A 22,834-nucleotide genomic window follows, 5' to 3' on the forward strand; every position below is an offset into this window, starting at 1 on the left:
GCCTTGACAAAGAATACTACTATGTATTCGAAACACTGGCAAACTAAACAGAATGAACCAAAAACAACAACACAGTTCAACCAGAAAGAAGAACTAAATAATTCTACACACCATGGAAGTTTCTCTTCTAAAATTAAGTTTGTGGTTTAAATGTGTACTGTTCTAATGTATAACAGAGACCCAACCTCGCAGTACGCAAGACCTGAGTTGGACTTACAGCGTTATGACCTGCATGATAAAATATACATTCTGGTGAAAATTTAAAATTTTCAATATTCACTACGAGTATTGTTATAAAATTTAATATATAATGGATATATTGTTATAAAATAACATTTGAAAGGTACATAATCCAGAAAATGCTTTTATGTAACACATAAAACTGTAGAAATATGTTTTATTTTCCTTCAGATTTTAATGTGGTATGTTTTTACAGATTACATTATGGTTTGGGAACCTTCATTCATATTTCAGAATAGTTCAAGTTACTCAAGATCAATGAATGGATGTTTGATTCATGTACATGGAGAATGTTATTATGAAGGATTTAGAATGCTCCTATATCTCTGAAGTTAGCTAAAATTCCGCAACCTGCTTCTTACACAATTCCTCCACCAGTTTAATTAGGCACTACCTACCTTGTTTCAATAATAATGTATTTCTTAATTAGCAGATTGTTTTGCACAGAAAGGCTTTCTTTAGCCTGAGATTTTTAATGACCTTATTTACAACCATGGTCTTGGTCTTTTTTATGTTAATTTTAATGTGCCATTAGAATAGGACTTCAGTCAGTACTGTTAACATTCTATCCATTCCCTTTGCCCTACTCTCAATTATTGTAATATCATCAGCATACTTTTAGTCCAACTCCTTGGCTGAACGGTTACCATAGTTGTCTTCGGTTCAGAAGGTTCCAGGTTCGATTCCTGGGCAGGTTTTAACCTTAAATGGTTCATTTCCTTGGCTCGGGGACTAGGTGTTTGTACTTTCTCTAATATCCCTGCGACTCAAATACCGCACACAACACTATCCTCCAATACAATAGACACAGATTCCATATACGGCAGATGCTGCCCACCCTCACTGGAGGGTCAGCCTTACAAGACTGTACCAGGCTATTAACAGCCACACAAAATTACTAATACTATTATTATTATTATTATTATTATTATTATTATTATTATTATTATTATTATTATTATTATTATTATTATTATACAATGGATTTGTTTCCTATTAATATTTTAATTCCTATTGTTTTCATTTTCATCACAGAAATTGGCTCTTCTATGAGTACATTTTATGAAGCTAGTTTGCATCTTAAAAATAAATGAAGCTAAGCTTTTGAATGAGTCAATCAATTAAAGCCCATCAACTGACCCTTGGAGATGATGCAATAGAAAAGGCTCTAGGCTGAATTGGACGAAAGATTTCAAACAAGTATGGTAGAGGAATGTTAGCAGCTGCATGTGGAAAATCACTCAACACTTCTAGAATGGTTCTCCGGGGACGATTGCTGTAATTATACAAATCCTGCTGACCTTCAGGTGAGACAAACTCCTTCAGTCTTTCACGCTCCAAATCATTTGTTGTGAAATGTGACAACAATTCAAAGAAATAGCGGTGAGGGACCATCTGAAACAACCGAACACAAAGTCAGCTCTCTCTGATTCTTTACATCAATATTCCTTGTACTTAAGGGTGGTGATTTTTGGCATTTTGATTTGTGCATTTAGTAGCATTTATACATTTGTAAGTGTTTTGGAGCATTTTGAAGAAAACACAAAATTTGAGTTAATTCTGATAAACAAGTAAAGTCTACTGATAACATTTCAGTGAAGGCCAACAGTGAAATAAAAATGCATAAACGCAAATCTGACCATTTGTCTATTTTTTTAACAATAGGAAATATGTGCATGGCACTATACCAAAATTTTCTTAACTGGTTATTGTTTTGAGTTCTGGACTAACTGGTCTGTAACAATGATAAGTTGTAGTGCACAGAACCAACAACTGTCATTATCAGTAGACATTTCTCGCTCATGGCGCACTTGTGAAGTAAGGATGTTGGCCAGATAACTCCTGTTACTGCCAAATACCTGAGTTACAGAATTGTGAAGTAATAATATTAACTCTCATACATCTTAAATACTACTCTTCATTTTCATGTCCATAGATAATGCCATTTTGACACACTCCATAAATAATGATAAAATTGCAATTTTGTAGGGTGAATTTCAATTCATTTGTGTGAAATGTGACAACAATTCAAATGTTAGTAAGTACAAAGGTTGCAGGTCTAACTCAGAAATCAGTAGGGTGAATCTGATCATGTTAGTACGTACAAAGGTTGTATGCCCAACTCAGAAATCAATGTCCTGGCATAACCTTTTGAACAATTTGTGCTTTTCCTGCTTTAATTGCATCTTTGATTTCTGGAAAGACAATATATTATTATCAGAGTTTGTGGTTTTTAGCATTTGCAATAAATGTGCAATAAGTTGAAACTTTGTCAGCGAATGTGCCTTCATCTTACATCGTCCCCACTCTGGCAAACTAGCGAAACTGACAAACTAAGGAATCTGTAGTTCTGAAGTTCTGGTCTAGATTTTGTTATTTATATATTGTCTACCCTCTGACAAAGTCTCACATCTGCAGCTCATTCTGTATGCCTAACACATAAAACCAATAATTAAATATAAAAATTGATTTGACATGAGTAATCACAACTTCTTTCAGCTCTCCTAAACTTTTGACAATTTTCAGATTCGTTAGTTTGCCAGAGCAGGGACGATATGACCCCTACGAGTAGTTTTTAGAGATTTTGAATTAGCGATAAAATGCAAAATTGGTTCAAAATGCAAAATTATACTATTTATGCAAAATTCTTGGTTTTATGAGATATAAACATACATCTTTTTAATAACGGTGCATTTTTCTTAAAAATAAGATATTTGTTGTTAATTTCAGGGGAAAGAATTAGTACGGTGTCTTCAATCTTTCAATGTGAGGAATATCTTTCAACGGCCAAAGAGCAGTGCAAAGAACAACCAGTCAAACAGCTTAATACACTTTCAAGCACATGCGTTCATTCACTTCGTATTGACGCTTGGTCATAGTCTGTTATTCTTGACATAGATGTTGAGTTCTGTTTTAACGTACGGTAGCGATTTATTGTCTGGTAGCCATGGATAGAAGCGAAGTGACGTATTGAGAGATACAAATCGGAACATTTTTATGTAAGCGATACGAATATATTAATGTGCTGACTTGACAATCAAAGACTTGAATGGAAGAAGAAAATTGTTTTGTATAAACACAGCAAAAGCAGAAACTAAAGGAGCAATTTTTCTCCCAACCAGCATGTGAACAGTGTAGCGTCAAGCCACAATAGCAGAAATGACAGAAAGAGCAAAAAGCGAGAAACAAACGTTCATTGAGGATACTGTGAAGATATGCCTGCAGACTAATATCCTCATCCACAAGCTGGACCATCCTGCTTTCCTAGACTACCTTGAAGACTACGTGCCGATTTCAAATATATTTTTTTACGTTATTTATATTTGTGTTTAAAATACATTTACACCATCTTGAATGGTAAAGCCTACCTTACTGTGAAATATTCATAAACTACCTTATATCCCCCATCATCCCCCCAAAAAGAACCACGTGGATGGTTGCTTTGAAGTATTACGATTGCTATATGGCCTTGTAGATTGTTAGGTTAGGTCTCTTAAATTTTCGACCAAAAACTATGTGGGTACATGTTTCCTAATATGATGACTCCACGTGGAATTTAATTTTAGGTTATTCAAATTTTCAACCAAGAAAACGTGTATGGACGTTGTTTTAAAATGTTTCATTTTATTAGATCACCTGGGATGTAAAGTAATAGCTTGTTTTCATGTACATAAATGGAAGTTTATACGGAAAAGCCTCAAAACTCACTCAGTGATTCGCTAGGCCAGCACTACATGAAATGTTAAAGTATTTGTCCTTACCTCTAACCTTTATTATTATTATCATTATTAATAGCATGTTTAACGAAATTTTATTGGCCCCATAGGTACGTCCCAGGATCAGGAGATCTGCCTTAAGGAAGTACCCTTAGTAGAGATTATGTTCCACGTTGCGGAGATTCAGCAAGAGTAGATGTGAATGCTGCACTGGACGGGAAGCCCATTGCAGTAATCGCAGACGAGGCATCGGACAACCGAGGCAGATGTGCTATTCAGGACGATCACTCCAAATGCAGAACAACAAGTTTATTTGGCAAACAAAATGAAGAAAGAGGAAATTAAGGTGCAATTTAAGCAGTGTATGCTTAAATGCATAACTAAACTCTCGAAGCATATGAGCGTCAGGGATACTAACATGTTTTCCAACGAAATGTGCAATGCATTTAATCCTGCAGCTGCAGGACAAAACAGTGCTCTGGAACCCAAATCACTTATGTCTTTGAAGCGTAAATTGCAATATTTTAGAAGTGTCACTGTTGATCAGTTTGTCGAGGGTTGCGAGGCATATCACCAACAGATGCTCCAGCATTACAATGGAAAAAAAGAACACTGACACTCCAAATGTTGATGGTTACAGTTTCCTTCCTTTGCTTCAGCAGGACTGCAGTGCATTTGGGCCGCTACGAACGGTGTCGATATAGAGAGGTCTTTTAGCAAGTACAACATGATTGTAAATAATAGGCGGTCTCGAATGAAGGACGGCACCATTCAAACAACTGGCATGTTGTATTTCAATCATCATTGAAATTCCTCTTCCTTGTAGGTCTGTTGTACTGTGATAAATGAATACGTTCAGAATAGTATTTTTCACTTTGAAATTGTGTTTGTAAATTTTTAAATATGCATATCTGTGTGTGTGTTAATACTTCTTGCAGTCTTATGTTGATGTTAGTCTTATTTTCTATAGTGTATTCAAAACTGAATGACGAACAATGTGTTGTGCCCATTGCATTTTCGGACGTGTTGCAAAATGGTGTCCAGAAAAGGTATAGACCACTCAAGCCAAGATTGTATACAAGAGAGTCTTGACATATGAATACATTAGGAGGCCACGATTAACTTGGGTCGACTACCTTTAAAAGGCGATGAAGAACAGAGCAATGTCAGGGGAATTGTTTGAAGAAAACAAGTAAAATATTCTATATTATTAAAAAATATACTTGAAAAACTGAACTCGAGACAAGAGGAAGCAAATTGCTACTGCTACATCGAAGAAGAAAAATAATCAAGATTATGGCGGAATTTTTGGAGAATAACTGTTCTAAATTAAGAAAAGACGGCAAGATACTTGATAAAACACTGTAAAAAAATATAGGGACAGCATAATATACGAGAATTTATTCAAATACGTACGCTGATAGACCCGATACGCAAGACTAGCGATACATTGGAACTCATTAATTAGAAGTTGTAAAAGAAGAGAAGGATAGAAAAGAATCATTCCTACAGAAAAAGAATCGAGGAAGAAATTGAATTTTCAGAAAACAAATAATTTTAAAACAGAAGATTTTTCTAAGTCAACAGCGAAGATCTTACGCAACTTTAGAGAATTCGTTAAGCATAGCGCAAGAAAGAAAACAAACAGAATATTTAAAAAGGAAAATAGTATTCTAAGAAAGTATTAAAATGAATATTTACTTCTCGACTTCATTTGATCATACTGACAGCTATACCCATGAAGAAGATGTCTTGCTAAACTCGAGATGGACCAACCTGGAGGGAGATATGATCCAGCCAGCAGACCCTACTTAAAGTGAGATGAGGAATCCAGCCAGCAGACCCTACCTAAAATGAGATGAGGAATCCAGCCGAACCTCAGACCATGGCCAATGGACCAGCGATGTGACGAGGAGGAGAGCTACTGACAGGTGATATGACGAAAGACGAGCTAAGTGTTTACCGTAAGTATTATAATTCTTAATTTAGCTAGGCATATGCATATTGTATAAAGTATTCTAAGTGTGAGATAGTATATAATTAGGTTGATATCTCGTGGAGTATGGCTATGCATAAGATAAATGAATTACTAGAGTAATTCAGATTATGAGAAGGAAGGAAAACGATCGAACAGCTGAATATAAGGATTAGCGTATGTTAATTATTATCTACAGATCTCGTGAAACCATTCAGTCAATGGTTACGTCACAGGTGGATCGTATGAGAGGAAGTGAAATATATAGACGAGTTATTCCTTGTAAAGCAATGTTGTTAAATGCACGAATGAAATATTTAAGGTTAACCATCGTAATATTGGAAGAGAATTGATCTATTTAAGGGAATGTTTATATGAAGAAGAATAGTACGTCTTAGTAATTGCATTTATTATGGAAGAGGTTATGAATGATGAAAAATGGTGTTGAGAAAGATGAAATGGAATTGATTGAAGGTTTTATAGTGAAGAAAGAAGTTATATGAAATAATTTGTGTATGATAATGTAGGTTTCGGTGATTATACGACGTATATATGGATGGTAGATCCTAAGATATTCATATGTTGGATCAATTAGATGATGCAAGCACAAGGAAAGAGATACACCGTGGGAATGACACAAAGTAAGGTATGAATGGTGGATATATATGTATGGTTGAGATTAGAGAGTTACCGTAACGTCAAATACAGCTGTTAAAATTAAAATATTTGTGTCTTATGACGTATTCTCATAACATATGTGAAGTGAAAGATGTGTTAAGCCATTATAGATATTATGAACGACGTAGATACATAGTACCGAGATATCATAAGGTAAATACTTATGGAATTACTTGCACATGTGTGATACCTTAAATATGAACCTAATGAGTGGATGCATACTGAGCTGTATAGCAGCAAATTAAGAATTATTTAGATAGAATACTGAGGTAGATTATTTTATAATTGGAGTGCTGATTTATAATTTACGTTGTAATTTTAAATGATAGGTTAGTAAATTAGGAACGGAGATTTAGAAAGCAATAGGGATGCAAACCTTAGCCCGTCAGTCATCATAAAACATTTCTTCGCCAGAGAACAACTTTAACAACAAATTCAGATAGCAAAAACTTAAATTTTATCAATTGTAAGGAAATATTTCATTTTAAGCTACAATGTGATTGTGTTAGAGTGATTGATTTGAATTGTTTAATTTTCTTGCATGCGTGCGGTCCCTACCTTTTTCTCTGAATTCACGTTAATCCTAGCCAAGAAGAAAAATTAGATATTTTTCTTATGACAAGAAATACCCTGAGATTATATCTGGCCATTGGGAATATTTTGGCTGTGTCGTACCTGGATGCGGGAAGGGCGCAATGTGATTAAACAGTATGATTTTACTCCCAACTGTTGTATCTGCAATTTCGCAAATTATGCCTATTTTTAACCAATTTGCTACAAAACGCTAAATTTGAGAATTATAGATGCTACAAAACGCTAAATATCTGATTTTATATGCTATAAACCACAAACTCTAATTATTATCAATAACTTTCTTTCTCAAATATGTCATTTCATATGTACCATCTTTCAGGCTGCCAATTCTGCCAAGTAAGTGTTTTTTTTTTTTTTTTTTTTTTAGGAAATTCTAAAATCTTTATTTTTAAATCTGCACTCCTTTTTCCTTCTCATTGTCTGTTACTTCATTAGCATCATTTTCCTTTACATCATGGTTAGATAATGTGAAGATAGAATGTGTGGTAAATATATATTTATAACAAATTAAAATACTGAATATATCATCCATTATGTTGACGTATATTTTGTATCCTCTAGACCTGACGTAATTTAGTTTTGTTTGGAAACTATTCTTAATTCAAATGTGTTGTATAGCATTACTTTTAGAATTAAATGTACTGTTCACTTTTTTACATTAGGACTGTAATAAAATTTGACACATTGTTGTAAATATTCTAACATTTAAAAAAATAATCAAAATAGTGATCAACTTTACACATTGGAAGCTTGATTCTGTTTTTATTTGCAAAATAAATTAGCAATGAGATTCAACCTACCTACTGAGGTGAAACCATCAACAATTAAAGTAATTCATGAAACTACCATCGTCAAAATCAAGTAGTGCTATTTTCAAACTTGCATTGCAACCTAACTGCAGTGAATGGATTTTTAATTCCAAAAGTTTGATCAGATTCACCCCAGTTTACAGCATAACAAAACCATACGAGGCGCACAGTTATAAAATCTGCCTTATCCATTTTAGCAAATTTTTCAGGAGACGTATAAAATGTTTCTTGCTCATCTTCAGTACAATAAAAGTATTTATTCACGTTTATTATATCAACGTACTTACATGTATTGATATAATTGAAGAGCTACATACAATTCGTGACTTATAATGAAGATATTTACAAATTAAGATTGGATAAGGCGTGTTTTTGAAACTCAACATTGGATAAAGAGGGTTTTGGAACGGTCATTGTGATAAGGGCAGGATTTGCACACGTAGACAAAACTTTCTAATGATAATTTTGTCTTTAATTGACATTATAATTGACATTCTTTTATTATTTATGCTCTTTGAAATCATAAAAATGAATGTCAGTGATTCATGAAACTACCATCGTCAAAATCAAGTAGTGCTATTTTCAAATTTGCATTGCAACCTAACTGCAGTGAATGGATTATTAGTAAACTGGCGAGAAATTATCGGGAATAGTATTGCCAAAAGTTTCAAAGAACACACCGTGAACCTGGAACGTCATAAACTCGTACTAATGCTTACTTCATAGAGTATTATTTGAGATACGTTCCAGTTAAGGGGCCCCATGTTTGGATTAGGCAGATTTTGGAAACAATATCTTAGGATAAGGCGGGTTTAGGAACAGTTTTCTTGTTGAAAACAGATGCTAAATCATATGAGGTATAAAGATAAGCTAAGAACTCAGTTTTCATAAAAAATGGATAAGGCGGATTTTAGAACCGTGCATCTCTATATATATTAAATTTATGGAGCTTAAAGCATAACTGAACAGCTTTTATACTGATGCAAAATTAGAATAATAAAAATAAAATTGAATACAGTAATAGAGTACACCATACAGCCAGAGACTCTGCACTGTTACAAGTAACAACTCTCATTATCATTGATATCTATGCCTAACTCTGCACTGTGTCGAGCAGTGTGGAATAACTCTACCCCCTAAGAGGACCAATGGATTCGGCAGATAAGTTCTCTTAAGTGGAGTGATGGTCCCTTGGGTGTAGGATATACCACTAGAACTCATCAAGCAGCATCTGTCCCTAGGTTAGGAGTGGCTGCAGAAGGCACCTGAACTCCCAAGTTGAAGCGGCCTCATTACCTGCTGGCAGCAGCACTAAAATGCCTTTAAGAATGGCGAACCCATTGTAGTAACAGCCTAACAATGAGTACAAATATGGCACAACCACGGAAAATGTTAGAGCGGCCCCTGCAGGCGACGCGCACTTCTTCAGGTACACGAGGAGCTGTGAGTAATGTGTAATGAGTATCCCAACATATCCAAATCAGGGCAGTCAACATCCTAACTCTGACACATAAGACAGAAGAGCTCACAGAGTTCACAAAAGAGGATATCCTTTGTCTTAGTGAGACAAAATGGAAAGGAAGAGGGGGAAAAAAACTGAAGGAAGGGTGTAGGCTGTTTTACAGCGCACGACAGGATGCAGTAAATGAGGTAGGCATGATCATTAGAAAGGATGTCCTAGAATAGTGTATGAGGAGGAGGTGAAGAATATCAATGACAGAATGATCATTGCAAGGATACAGTTTGAAACAGGAACACAAAATCTGTTCCAAGTATATGCTCTACAAACTGGAAATAAAGAAAAGAATACAGAACAATTCCTTGAAGAAATGGAGAAATACATTGAAGATATTTTTTTTAAACCTGCTTTATATCGCACCAACACAGATAGGTCTTCTGATGACGGTGGGATAGGGAAAAACTAGAAGTGGGAAGGAAGTGAATGTGGTCTTAATTAAGGTACAGCCCCAGCATTTGCATGGTGTGAACGGGGGAAACCACAGGAAATCATTTTCAAGGGCTGCCGGCAGTGGGGTTGAAACCCACTATTCCCCAAATGCAAGCACACAGCTATGCGCCCCACACTGCATGGCACTGAAGACAAGGAAGTAATTATAATGAGAGATCTGAATGCACAAGTGGGAAGAGAAGAGATTCTGGGGCCATATGGATATGGCAACAAGAATCAAGAAGGGGATATGTTAATGGACTTTTTTTTTTTTGCTTTACGTCGCACCGACACAGATAGGTCTTATGGCGACGATGGGACAGGAAAGGGCTAGGAGTGGGAAGGAAGCAGCCGTGGCCTTAATTAAGGTACAGCCCCAGCATTTGCCTGGTGTGAAAATGGGAAACCACGGAAAACCATTTTCAGGGCTGCCGACAGTGGGATTCGAACCTACTATCTCCCGAATACTGGATACTGGCCGCACTTAAGCGACTGCAGCTATCGAGCTCGGTGTTAATGGACTTTAGCCAGAGGAACCAACTAATAGGAAACACATGGTTCAGGAAGAAAAATAGCCGGAAGATTACCAGGTATGGATGAGGAGACAAAAGAAAGAAAACGTTGACTGATTATGTATTAGTGGAAAAAAGACATGGGAAAGACCGTATGGATGTTTAAACTATGCCTGATGAAGCCTTTGGGGGTGACCATAGATCAGTAATAGCACAGCTGAAAGCTGGCAAGGTCACAAAACTACAAGAAAAAAAGAGAAAGAAAGATTACAGTTTGGAGATTGAAGGAAAAGGAAATTCAGGAAGAGTTCAGGACAAAATGACAAAAAACTTATCCCAAGGATAGATACTAGTCATGCTGAACAGGAATGGAATAATTTTAAGAGTGCATTTGAAAAATGTGCAGAGAAAACATGTGGCAAAACATCCCATAAGCCAAGAGATTAAAAGACAACATGGTGGAATGATAGAAGGATAAAGGAAAAGAAGAAAACATGGAAGGAATAGAAAAAACAAAAAACAGAAGAGAGAAGAGCCATACATGGAAGCGAAAAAGAGTTTAAAAAAAAGTAGTAGCCGAAGAAAAGTTGGAAACATTTACCCAGGAAGTAAAGGAAGATTTGAACTGTAGGAAAAAAATTATGATTTGGAATTATAATAACCTGTAGGAATGAAACAGTGAACACAGGATTTGTAAACAATAAAGGAGTAATACCGAGAAAACCAGAAGAGATAATGACCAGATGGAAAGAATATTTCAGTGAACTGCTGAACATGAGAAACCAGGCATGTGGAAAAGGTATCCAGGCAGCAGGAATAGAAGAAGTAATAGAGAAGGAATCGGACATGGACGGTTAAAATGATGATTATGGGAAAAGCTGTGGGAATAGATGAAGAAGCCATAGAAATTATCAAGGCTGCAGGACCAGTGGGACCCCAGTGGACTTAAATGTATAGAGAGAGAAAAAGGCTGAATGGTCAGCGTACTGACCTTCTGTTTAGAGAACCCTGGCTACGATTCCTGACTAAGCCAGGGATTTTAATCGGTAATAGCGTTTGTTAATATGTGTCGATCGGGGGGCTGTGTATGTGTTTCGTCTTAATACACATCTTCATTTACATACAAAAAATCAAATCAAAATCTCTTTATTTGCAAATGAGGTGTCTACCTCGGTGGCAAATGGTACACTAATATACATAATTGTCAAGCACTAAATATTAAATTAACAAGAGAAGAAAATTTTCCTATAATACAATATTATACAATTTATGCTAACAATATTTTCTATTAAACACACAGCTCATCCTTAATAAATTTATATTGTTTACAAAATTCTACTTATAATATCTCCTGTACTACTGACAAATATAGTCAACTGATATACAGTATGTGGAATTACTTCAAATGATACTATACAACTGGTATAAGATTAATATTTACATTGCATTTATTTATTTACTATTTTTTTTTTTTTTACCCGTTCTGGATCCTAAGTAGCATAACGACCTGCTGCATCTTAACCAGAGCCACCACTTTTCAGAGTTCCTGAAGGGCCTTCACAGCTACCGTAGCAGTCCCAGGGCCCTCGAAGTCCCCACTGTACTTCACCCCTACAGGCAGTCCCCTACTTTGGCTGTCCAAACTCCTTAGACCAGGGGATGGAATTAATTTATTCACACACATTTTTTATTTTATTTACAATAACCTGCAATGGTCGAATGCCCTCTAACACTTCATTTATTTTCTCTGTTGCTGTTTATTCTCTTCTTGAATATCTGTACAGATTTTGGAAAAGGATCAAACACTACCCCTGGTAAACTGTTCCACTCCTTCAGACCCTTCCCAATGAATGAAAATTTACCCCAATCGCTTCTGCTAAAATTCCTTCTAATTTTATATTTGTGGTCAGTCCTGCCGATATAATTATTTTCCAACTGAAGCCTCTCACGGATATCTCCCCATGCTTCTTCTCCTGTATAGGCTCTATATAATCCTATAAGTCTAGTTTTCTCCCTTCTCTTACTTGAAGTTTCCCACTCAAGTTCCTTTAACATTTCTGATACACTACTCTTTCTCCTGAAATCCCCTGTTACAAATCTTGCTGCTTTCCCCTGCACACTATCTATTTCTTTTATTAGGTATTCTTGGTGAGGATCCCAAACACTGTTAGCATATTCCAATAATGGACGAACCATACTCAAGTAACTTTTTTCTTTTAATTCTTTGTTGCATCCTTTACAGTAGCCTCATTATGACATGTAACGATCTGTATGCTTTCCCAACAATGTCATCAATATGACCCTTCCAGTGCAAATTACTTTCAAATCTCACACCTAAGTATTTGCACTTGCCATCTTTTGGGATAACTACCTCATCCAAAGTATATTCAAATTCAGTTTTAAAGCTCCTGTTTGTAAAAGTTGTAACAGTTGATTTGCCTCCATTAACCTTCATATTATTTTCTTCAACCCATTGTTGGATACTTTCAAGGTCCCTTTGTAATTCTGAACAATCCTCAATGTTGTTTATTTCCCTATAAACAATTATGTCATCTGCATACAATCTTATTTTTGATGTTATATTGTTCCCTAAATCATTTGCGTATATTAAGAAAAGTAACGGACCGATTATACTACCCTGTGCAATTCCCTTCCAAACTTTCTCTTCCTGAGATACATTATTTCCTACTTTGACTTTCTGAACCCTTGAATTTAGAAATGTATTTATCCAACATGTAACCCTTGCGTCCAATCCTATTCCCTCCAATTTCTTTAATAATATTCCATGTTCCACTCTATCAAAGGCTTTGGAAAGATCTATGGCTATGCAATCTAACTGACCTCCTGAATCCAACTGATCTGATATGTCCTGCTGAAATCCCACCAGTTGTGCCTCACAAGAAAATTTCTTTCTAAATCCATACTGGCTCCTCATGAACCAATTTTTATCATCACATATCCATCTGATGTACTTCGATATTAAACTCTCCAGTATTTTACAAACTATACTGGTCAGGCTGATTGGTCTGTAGTTCTCTGGTTTCCCTTTATCACCCTTTCCTTTATAAATTGGTATTATTATAGATTCCTTCCATTCCTTTGGTATTACACTATTATTTATGACATAGTCAAAGAGAAATTTTAAATAAGGCACTATGTACCACCCCATTGTCTTTAATACCTCCCCAGTAATTTGATCACTTCCTGCTGCTTTTCCTTGCTGAAGCAGTTGGATTTCTCTGAAAATATCTTCGTTTTGAATGAGAAGCTTCTTGTTTCCCTCTGTGTCTCTCCCTCTCTATCTTCTGTTTCAGTTTCCAACTCTTGACAATCATCTACTGAATCTCTAAATTCCCTACTAAATAGGTTTGCTTTCTCAGTATCTGTTAAATAGTGTTCACCCCTTTCTCCCACCATTGCAGGAATTTGGATTCCTTTTCCTTTTTGATTCCTGATATATGAATACAGCTTTTTCCATTTCCCTTTGTGGTCATTACCCTCTTGAAGTATGCCATTCATATAATTCTCTTTTGCTTCCGTTTTCACTCTATTCAGTTCCCTCATTAGCTGTTTTCTAGTTTCTCTACTCTCCCTACCCTCTTTGATTTTCCTGTTTACTATTCTACATTTTCTTTTTAATTTTCTTATTTCCCTTGTATAATAAACAGGGTCTGAGGTTGTTTTACCCTTCTTAACAGGTACAAATCTCTTCTCTCCTTCCCAAATGATTCCTTTAAATTTAGCCCAAAGTGTATCCACGTTACTCCCTTCACTTATCCAACAACTGGACTGTGATTTAAGGTAAGTCCCAAATTCATCAACTTTAGTTTTTCTGTACAATTTCTTGTCTTGTGTAACCCTCTTATTAAGCCTTTTTGGTACGAGTCCTACATCCATTATTACAGCCTTATGGTCACCTATTCCTTCAATTACCTCAGTTTTATCAACTATTTCCCATGGTTTAACCAAGAATACATCTAGCAAGTTATTGAGACGAGTTGGTTCTTGTACTACTTGTGTAAATCCTCCCTCCCAAATTAACTTATTTGCCAGTTTCTGTTCATGGGCTTTACTTGCAGCTCCATTCCATTCAACTTCAGGCAAATTTAGATCTCCCCCAATTATTACCATATCATTATTATTGTTTTTACGAGTATAATCTATTATTTTCTCAAAGATTTCCATGTCTCTTTCCTCTCTTCCAGGCCTGTATGTTCCTATAATTCCCACCTCCTTCATATTATCACAAACTAATTTTATCCCTAATATTTCATCCCTTTCATCAGTAAACCATTCATGTGAATAATATGTTTCCTTCACCAGAATACCCCCCCCCCTCCCTTTTTATCTCCTCGGTCTCTACGATAGACTGTGTACCCTTCTGGAAATACTTCTCTATTACCCACCCCTTCTTTCAACCACGATTGCACTCCTATCACCTCATCAGTCTCATAAGATTCCATCAATGTACCTAATTTTAATTGTTTATTTACTACACTTTGACAGTTTACCAAGAGCAATCTCAAACCCCCTTCCTCCCTAAAACTTGACTGTTGCAATTGGGTAACTTGAAATTCCTTACTATCCTGAGTTTCTTTTTCTAGTTGACTGAGCCAGCTTGAAGTACAGCTGGCTCTTTCTACTAGTTTTCCTGGTCAGTATAGGTCAAAAGAATACGACATTGAGAAACAGAAATGCAAAGAAGATCTTGCCAATAGAATAGGGCTCCTGCATAGCACTCTTAAAAACAAAAGAAATGATAATAGTACTATCAACACAGCTTTTTTTTTCTTTTTTTTGCTATTTGTTTTATGTCGCACCGACCCAGATAGGTCTTATGGTGACAAAGGGATAGGAATGGCCTAGGAATGGGAAGGAAGCGGCCGTGGCCTTAATTAAGGTACAGCCCCAGCATTTGTCTGGTGTGAAAATGGGAAACCACAGAAAACCATTTTCAGGGCTGCCAACAGTGGGGTTTGAACCCACTATCTCCCGGATGCAAGCTCACAGCCGTGCGCCTCTAACCACACTACCAACTCGCCCGGTATATCAACACAGTAGAGCTTCCAAATGGAGAGTTAAACTAGAAATGAAAATGAAATATTACAGGAGTTCAGTAGATACGAGGGTTGGGGCAAAAGTCATGGCAACTTTTTTTTTTTTCCTTGAAGATACCAGTCCGGTTGGAAAATGTGACATATATAGACAAAAAGACAAGGTGTTAACTACATGTGTGGACAATGAATAGCACTGAAATATCGTAACACACTAATTTATTACAGTAGTATACACGGCAATATGCCCTTCCCAGTGCAAAAGAATGACAACATAGTACACATAAAATTGACATGAGAAACCTGGGCCTAAAGACCCTCAAAGTAGTCCCCTGCTATTGACACCAAATGCTGCCAACGATGTGGGAGGCGCTGAATACAATCTGCCTCAGCATTTGCCGCACCATGTGTGAATCGGGTCACCTGCTGGCGCACAGCATTAGCAATGTCCTCTCGTGTTGCAAACCTCCTATTACGTAGTGGTTCCTTAATCTTTCGAATGAGATCAAAGTCACAGGGCGAAATGTCGAGAGAGTATGGTGGGTGCTCCAATTCTTCCCATCCCCAATGTTGCAGTAGCTGCCCTACACACTTTGCTTTATGTGGTTTTGCATTGTCGTGCAGGATTACTGCACTGTCTACAAGATCCGGATGTTTCTCCCGAACGCCACGTCGTACCTCTCGCATCAGGAAGTCCCTGTAGTGCTGTGCGGTCAATGTTCTGCCATGTGGAAAAAAGTGGTAAACAATGACACCCATGACGTCATACGCGACAATCACCATCAATTTGACTGGGGAAGGATTCTGATGGACCCTCTGCCTCCTTGGTGATCCAGCATGTCGCCACTCCGCGGACTGACGTTTCAGTTCTGGTGCGTATGCCCTGGCCCAAAACTCATAGATGGCGATTATTTGTGACAAGAATTGATCGCTGTCCTGTTGCCACCGTGCAAGGTGGTTGGAGCATATTGCATAGCGCATCCACCTTTGAACTTCCGTCAGTGCATGCGGTACCCACCACGATGCGATACTGAGCAGTTGCAGCTCATTACACAATATGCTGTGGACGGTGCGTTTCTCGATGCCACTTACCCTCTCCATCGTCCATCGTCTGTCTTCATCCAGGAGCTGCTCGATGACGGCACTTGCCACGTCGGTCCACAAACTAACAGGTCGTCCCGAACATTGCCCATCACTGGTTGACACACGTCCTTGCTGAAACTTCCCTACCCACCGTTCTACTGTATGGTATCGTAGGGCATTATTTCCAAGGGCTTCCACTAATTCACTGTGACATTCCATCACATTTCTCCCTCGGAGAACGGCTATTTTGATGTAAGCGCGCTGCTCAACATGGGTTACTTCCATCTCGCACGACACTCACTAACTGACTGATTTCACAGCCCTCGCTGCGCTACTACCAGCTATCACAGAGCCATCTGTTGTTCTACATACACACTATGCCTGCAGAACTTCCACACGACACATATACGTTTGTGATCCATTCACATATCTACAAGAAAAAAAAATAGTTGCCATGACTTTTTCCCCAATCCTCGTATTTCAATCACTTGCTGACTGTGATACAACTGATGACACAAAAGATGACCCTCTAAACTGTATAAATTATAATGTAGAAAGTTTGACCTGGCTGGAAGTTGAGACAGCAATATGTAAAATGAAAAACAACGAAGTCTGCAGGATTGGATGAGTTCAGTGTGGACATGATCAAAGCACTTGGAGAACCTGGAATACAATGATTGTACAGAGTACTAAATAAAATTTGGGAAGAAAACGAAATCCCTAGTGACTGGAGACTATTTAGGAAAGGTGACCGAAAGAAGTGTAACAACTATAGAGGTAGTAATAATAATAATAATAATAATAATAATAATAATAATAATAATAATAATCGTATGGCCTCAGATACCGTGTGCAGACATTTCGATTTGACGCCATCCGGCTGTCTGCTCGTCAATTTCGACGTTCCGTTTTACTCTAGGTCCGCTAGATGGCAGACAGAGTAAACCGGATCTCTCTTGGGCGTCTATGGCTGAGATTTAATTAATTTTGTTGGGTAAATACCAAATGTATCACCAGAGATCTTTTACATGCCGACATCGTACGACATGGAGTGTCGAATGGACTTTTTTCCACCCTTCAAAAATCCGACTACCTCTGCCGGGTTTGAACCCGCTATCTTGGGATTCGGAGGCCGACACTCTACCACGGATCCACAGAGGCACTATAGAGGTGTAACCCTTCTATCTCATGGATTAAAAATATGAGACCATCCTGGAGAGAAAAATCAGAAAATTTCTTGAACCTAAACTTGAGGAAAAACAACAAAGATTTAGAGCGAAGAGATCAACGCCAGACCTCATTTTTTCGACAAGAATGCTGTTTGAAAAATACTGGGTTAAGAATAGAATGATTTTAAGTGGTATTCTTGGATATTGAGAAGGCATATGAACATGAATCATATAAGCACATAGGGGAATGACTGAGACATAAATAAGTGCCAGATGAGATTATAGCTCAAGTAAAACAACTATATCGAGAGACAAAGAGCTGTGTGAAAATTCAAGCAGGCAGGTCAAACTGTTTGCAAACCAAGAGCGGAGTCCAACAAGGAATTTGTCTATCACCACTTCTCTTCGTTACTATAATGGGTGAGGTTATAAAAGCAGTGAAAATGAAGGATCAGACAACAAATGCACTTGTATTTGCTGATGATGTTATACTATGGTGTGAGACAGAAGCAGAAGTTCAAGCTAAAGTAGATCTTTGACAAGAAGAATTTGAAAGGATGGGAATGATCATCAGCCGAACTAAAACCGTCAGTTTAGTGATGAGTCGAAGTACTGAAGTGTCTGCCTGCGAGCAGACATTATCAATAATCTCAAATACTTAGGGAGCTTAGTTTCTTCTGATAACACCATAAACGAAGAAATAGGCTATGGAATACCAGCTGCATCAAAATTCTACCACTCCATTCGTCAATTGCTTTGAGATGACTCATTTCCCCAAGCTTGCAAACTCACAATGTACAAAACATATCTTGTACCAATTCTAACATACAGACTGGAAGCAATAACGTTGACTAGATCTGCACAAATTCGCCTATAGGCCACTGAAATGAAGTTCCTTCGGTCATGTCTCCAAAAGACATGGAGAGAGAAAATAAGGAATGAAAGTATTCGGCAACAACTTGGATTGGACAGGAGCCTGTTGGAAACCTTAGAATTAAGCAGATTACGGTGGCATGGAGATATAAGAAGGATGACTCCAATTAGGACCCCAAGAACATACTATGAAAGGAATAATGTTGGTAGGAGGGCCAGAGAGAAAATAAGGAATGAAAGTATTCGGCAACAACTTGGATTGGACAGGAGCCTGTTGGAAACCTTAGAATTAAGCAGATTATGATGGTATGGAGATATGAGAAGGATGACTCCAATTAGGACCCCAAGAAATAATGTTGGTAGGAGGGCCAGAGGGAGGCCTTGTGATAGTTTGGAAAAGCAAATTTTCAAAGACCTTGCCAAACATGATCTAAACTGGCAGCAAAAGGTAGAACACCAGCTGTGGATGGACAGGACGAACTGAAAGAGGCTCGTAAACACCCGCACCCGGCTTGCTGGAGCAGAAAATCGATGATGATCATTCTGATACATCACGTTACAGACCACCACAGAAACGCGCAATAGTAAATTTATACCTCCACACAGGGAAAAAGTGTGTTGTAATACCAATAATCAAGAAAGGAGATAACTACTGAGGAGTTACCATCACCTCCCATATTACCAAGATACTGAGAAGAAGAATTAGAGGAAATGTGGAAGTCAGTTACAAAAGGAACAATTTGGATTCAGAAGTGGAAGGTTAAGAGTAAAAACTATTTTTATTCTGAGAGAGATAATGGAAAAATAGAAAAGGCATACAACAGCATCCCCAGATCGAAAGTTTGGGAAAGCCTGACACACAGGGGCATTGGCAAGGAACAAAAAACAATGATAAAAGCAACATATCACAACTGTTACAGCTGTGTGAAGACCAGAATGGTTTGGAATTGACAATGGGCTAAAACAAGGGAGTGTACTGTAAAACAAAAGCTAAAGGTTTCCACCTATTCAATACTATTTGTTGTAACCTTAAAAAAGTTATATATATTTGTTGAAACTAGTTTCAGTCTTACCACAGACCATCATCAGTCAAAATCAAAGTTGGGGCAAGACATGAATATGGATAAAAGTTATGAAGCAAGCATGAAACTGGGAGAGGGGAATTGATGATAATGAAATTATTAATGAAATATAACTTAATTCATAAAACTACCATTGTCAAAGTCAAGTAGTAATAATTTCAAATGTGCATTGCAAACTAACTGCAGTGAATGGATTTCTTTAAATTCCCAAATTTTGATTGGATTCACCACAGTTTACAGTATATAAAACTGTACATTTATTTTTAGTTTAGGTAGCTTAATACAAAACAGAATCTCTTTTATATTGACACAAAATCAGAATAATAAAATAACACAATATACCAGAACATTCTGTTCTGTCATTCATTTTCTCCTATTGCTTACAATTAAAAGGTATTTACTGAAATATCTGTCAGTATACACAATCTTGGCAAGACCCCAAATACGTCATACAGAATTGCTTGGGTAGACAATGGGTATCTGAGCTAAAAAGCCATCATTGGCATGCAGTCCAGTTGGTTTAATTTTCCAGGATTTTTTTAAATATATTTTAAAAATTTGTTGATTTCTTATTTATACTGTACTTTCAAAACTCACTAAAAAGCAGTTTACAACTTGTGAAAAATTAAAATACAATAGAACAATCCTTTAAAAGCATTTTGCATAATATTCATATTGGAAAATCACCTACCCTACTTATATCTAAATGAATGAGTATATACTTACATTGAGATCCCAATATGTTTCTACACATTCTCTTAAAGTTAGAGGCTTCTGCAATACCTTTGGTACAGGTGAATACATATCACAGGCCTTAACTCTTACAATAGCATTAGGATCAAGTTTATGATTTTTACTATTAGAAACAGTGGCAAAGAACTGGTCAACAACCACCTGTGAATTACAAGGCTGTACCATAAGCACATCACCAGGTTCATATTCTATTTCCGGGGCAGAGAACTGAAGCAACCGAACATCCTAAAAAAGAAAGAAATCTTGATTTCGTAAAACAAGTGAGTGGGTAAACAACTGTCTTAGGATTAGCAGAAAAATACACAAATTATGACCCTAACAAGTCGAGCAAATCTCCAGCAACAGAAACAATAACATTGACTTTGGAGGATGGCTGCTCATTACACAAATATTCTACCCAAAAGTGTGCTGAAAATGTTGAATGCTCTCAAGCCTCAAATCCAACAATGTCCAAGTTCCTAGATCATTTCACAAAAATGGCTAAGCATTAAATTTAACACCCAACACATGCAATTTAAATAGCGTTCTATACAAAATTTACTAAAAACAGACTAAATGTGATAAAAGGAAGAGAGATGATAATATGAGACGATATCAGCTGCAAGTATAACATGATACTGAAGGACGAGACAAAACAGAATAACAAGAAAATCACAGTCATCCATTTTCCTCATCCAGTCCCTGCTGGGTTGAGATGTTTATGGCCCCTTTCCATCCTCCTCTATCTGAACCCCCATTGGCTAAGTTCCAATTCAGGTTTCTTATAATTATACAATTCTTGATCATTTTCAAGCACCTTAGTCTGGGTTCTCCCTGTTGCCCCCCCCATCTGGGTTTCCATCGTCCGCTTTGGCATCCTCTCATCATGTCCAAAGGATATATGTTTATCCCACTCTGTTATGTCAAAAAGCTTTTCCACTTGGATTTCTTTCCTGATGTCCTCATTTCTAAATGTCCTTTCTTATCTTTCCTTTCATACTTCTTAAAAATTTTGTTTCACTGGCCTGGATTTAATTCTTCTATCTTTTTGTCAGTATCCAGATCTCCATTGCATTTGGGGCAGTCGTACATCTCATTCATCACCTCTTTACAATTCATTGGTACTTTAAACCTACATAACAGGCTTCTCACATTCTGGTAGTTTGAATTTCTCTGTTGAATCCTTTTGCTGATCTCCACGTGCAGCTGTGCATTATGTGTAATTTTGCTTCCAAAGTACTTGAAGCTTTCCACTATTTCAAGGTTTTGTCCCTTTATTCTTATAATTCCTTTCCCTTCTTTTTCTCCTCTAGTCACTGTCTTACTCTTTTTCATTCTGATTTTCATTCCGTAAATTTCAATAATCACACTCAACATGTTGAGCTGCCCTTGTACTTACTCTCTGTCTATTTCCCACACCACAATATCATCTACAAACAGCATTATCATCATCGCCCTGTCCCCATATTTTACCTTCATCTCCTTCTCAGTTTCATCCATAACCATTATGAATAACAGTGGTTACAGCACGCTTCCGTGTCGTAGTCCAGTTTCATTCCAAAACCCCTCTGTTCTCCCCACATGTGTCTGGACAGTGCTGCAACAATTTTTGTACATTGGTTGCACATATTCTATCATTTGTTTTCCAAAGCATTTCGGTTGCTTAACTTTTCATACCTTTGCCCTGGGTATAGTATCGTAAGCCATTTCAAAATCAAGGAATGTTATTGGCAATCTTTTCCGTTCTCCCAATGTTTTTCCATTAACTGCTTCATACTGAAAATGGGGTGTACTGGTGATTTTCCTTTTCCAAAGCCATATGGCCCTTCTTGTAATTGCCCTTTCACCTTTCTTCTCTTTCTCTTTTCTAGTACCCTTTCAAATATTTTTGCTACCTGAGGTATAAAAGTGAATCCTCAATAATTTTCATGTCTTCTTACAATCTGCTTTACGTCTCACCAACACAGATAGGTCTTACGGTGACAATGGGACAGGAAAGGCCTAGGAGTGGGAAGGAAGCGGCCCATGGCCTTAATTAAGGTACATCCCCAGCATTTGCCTGGTGTGAAAATGGGAAACCACTGAAAACCATCTTCAGGGCTGCCGACAGTGGGGTTTGAACCCACTATCTCCCAGATGCAAGCTCACAGTTGCACGCCCAGCTCGCCCAGTTCATGTCTTCTCATCCCCCTTCTTAAATGTATTCACGCGAATAATCCCCGCATATTTTTAAAAAAAAAAATTGAGATACGAAATTGGGGTGCAGATTTTATTTGCGTCAAGTTTGGCAACACACTCCCAGCTCACCTAGTTTTTGAAGTTTAGTGTACAGTTATGCTTTGTGTACCTGCAGACGAAAGAAAACTGTC

At 37.2% G+C, this 22,834-nt stretch overlaps 1 protein-coding gene across 5 annotated transcripts in view; it reads right to left on the reverse strand.

Moving 5' to 3' along the window:
- Positions 1-22,834, reverse strand: part of LOC136877406 (NADPH-dependent diflavin oxidoreductase 1) — a 162,343-nt gene that overhangs the window by 18,332 nt on the left and 121,177 nt on the right. For 4 of the 5 annotated variants that reach the window (XM_067151415.2, XM_067151417.2, XM_067151416.2 and 1 more), the window contains 2 exons: positions 20,460-20,711; positions 1,381-1,635 (listed from right to left, as the gene is read on the reverse strand). In XM_067151415.2, coding sequence (XP_067007516.2) covers positions 1,381-1,635; positions 20,460-20,711 — 507 coding nt within the window. The remainder of the gene's footprint in view (positions 1-1,380; positions 1,636-20,459; positions 20,712-22,834) is intronic. The other variant, XM_067151418.2, reaches the window with a different exon arrangement.

The sequence above is a fragment of the Anabrus simplex genome, chromosome 7 (genome assembly GCF_040414725.1).
Source record: "Anabrus simplex isolate iqAnaSimp1 chromosome 7, ASM4041472v1, whole genome shotgun sequence".
Lineage (NCBI taxonomy): Eukaryota > Metazoa > Arthropoda > Insecta > Orthoptera > Tettigoniidae > Anabrus > Anabrus simplex.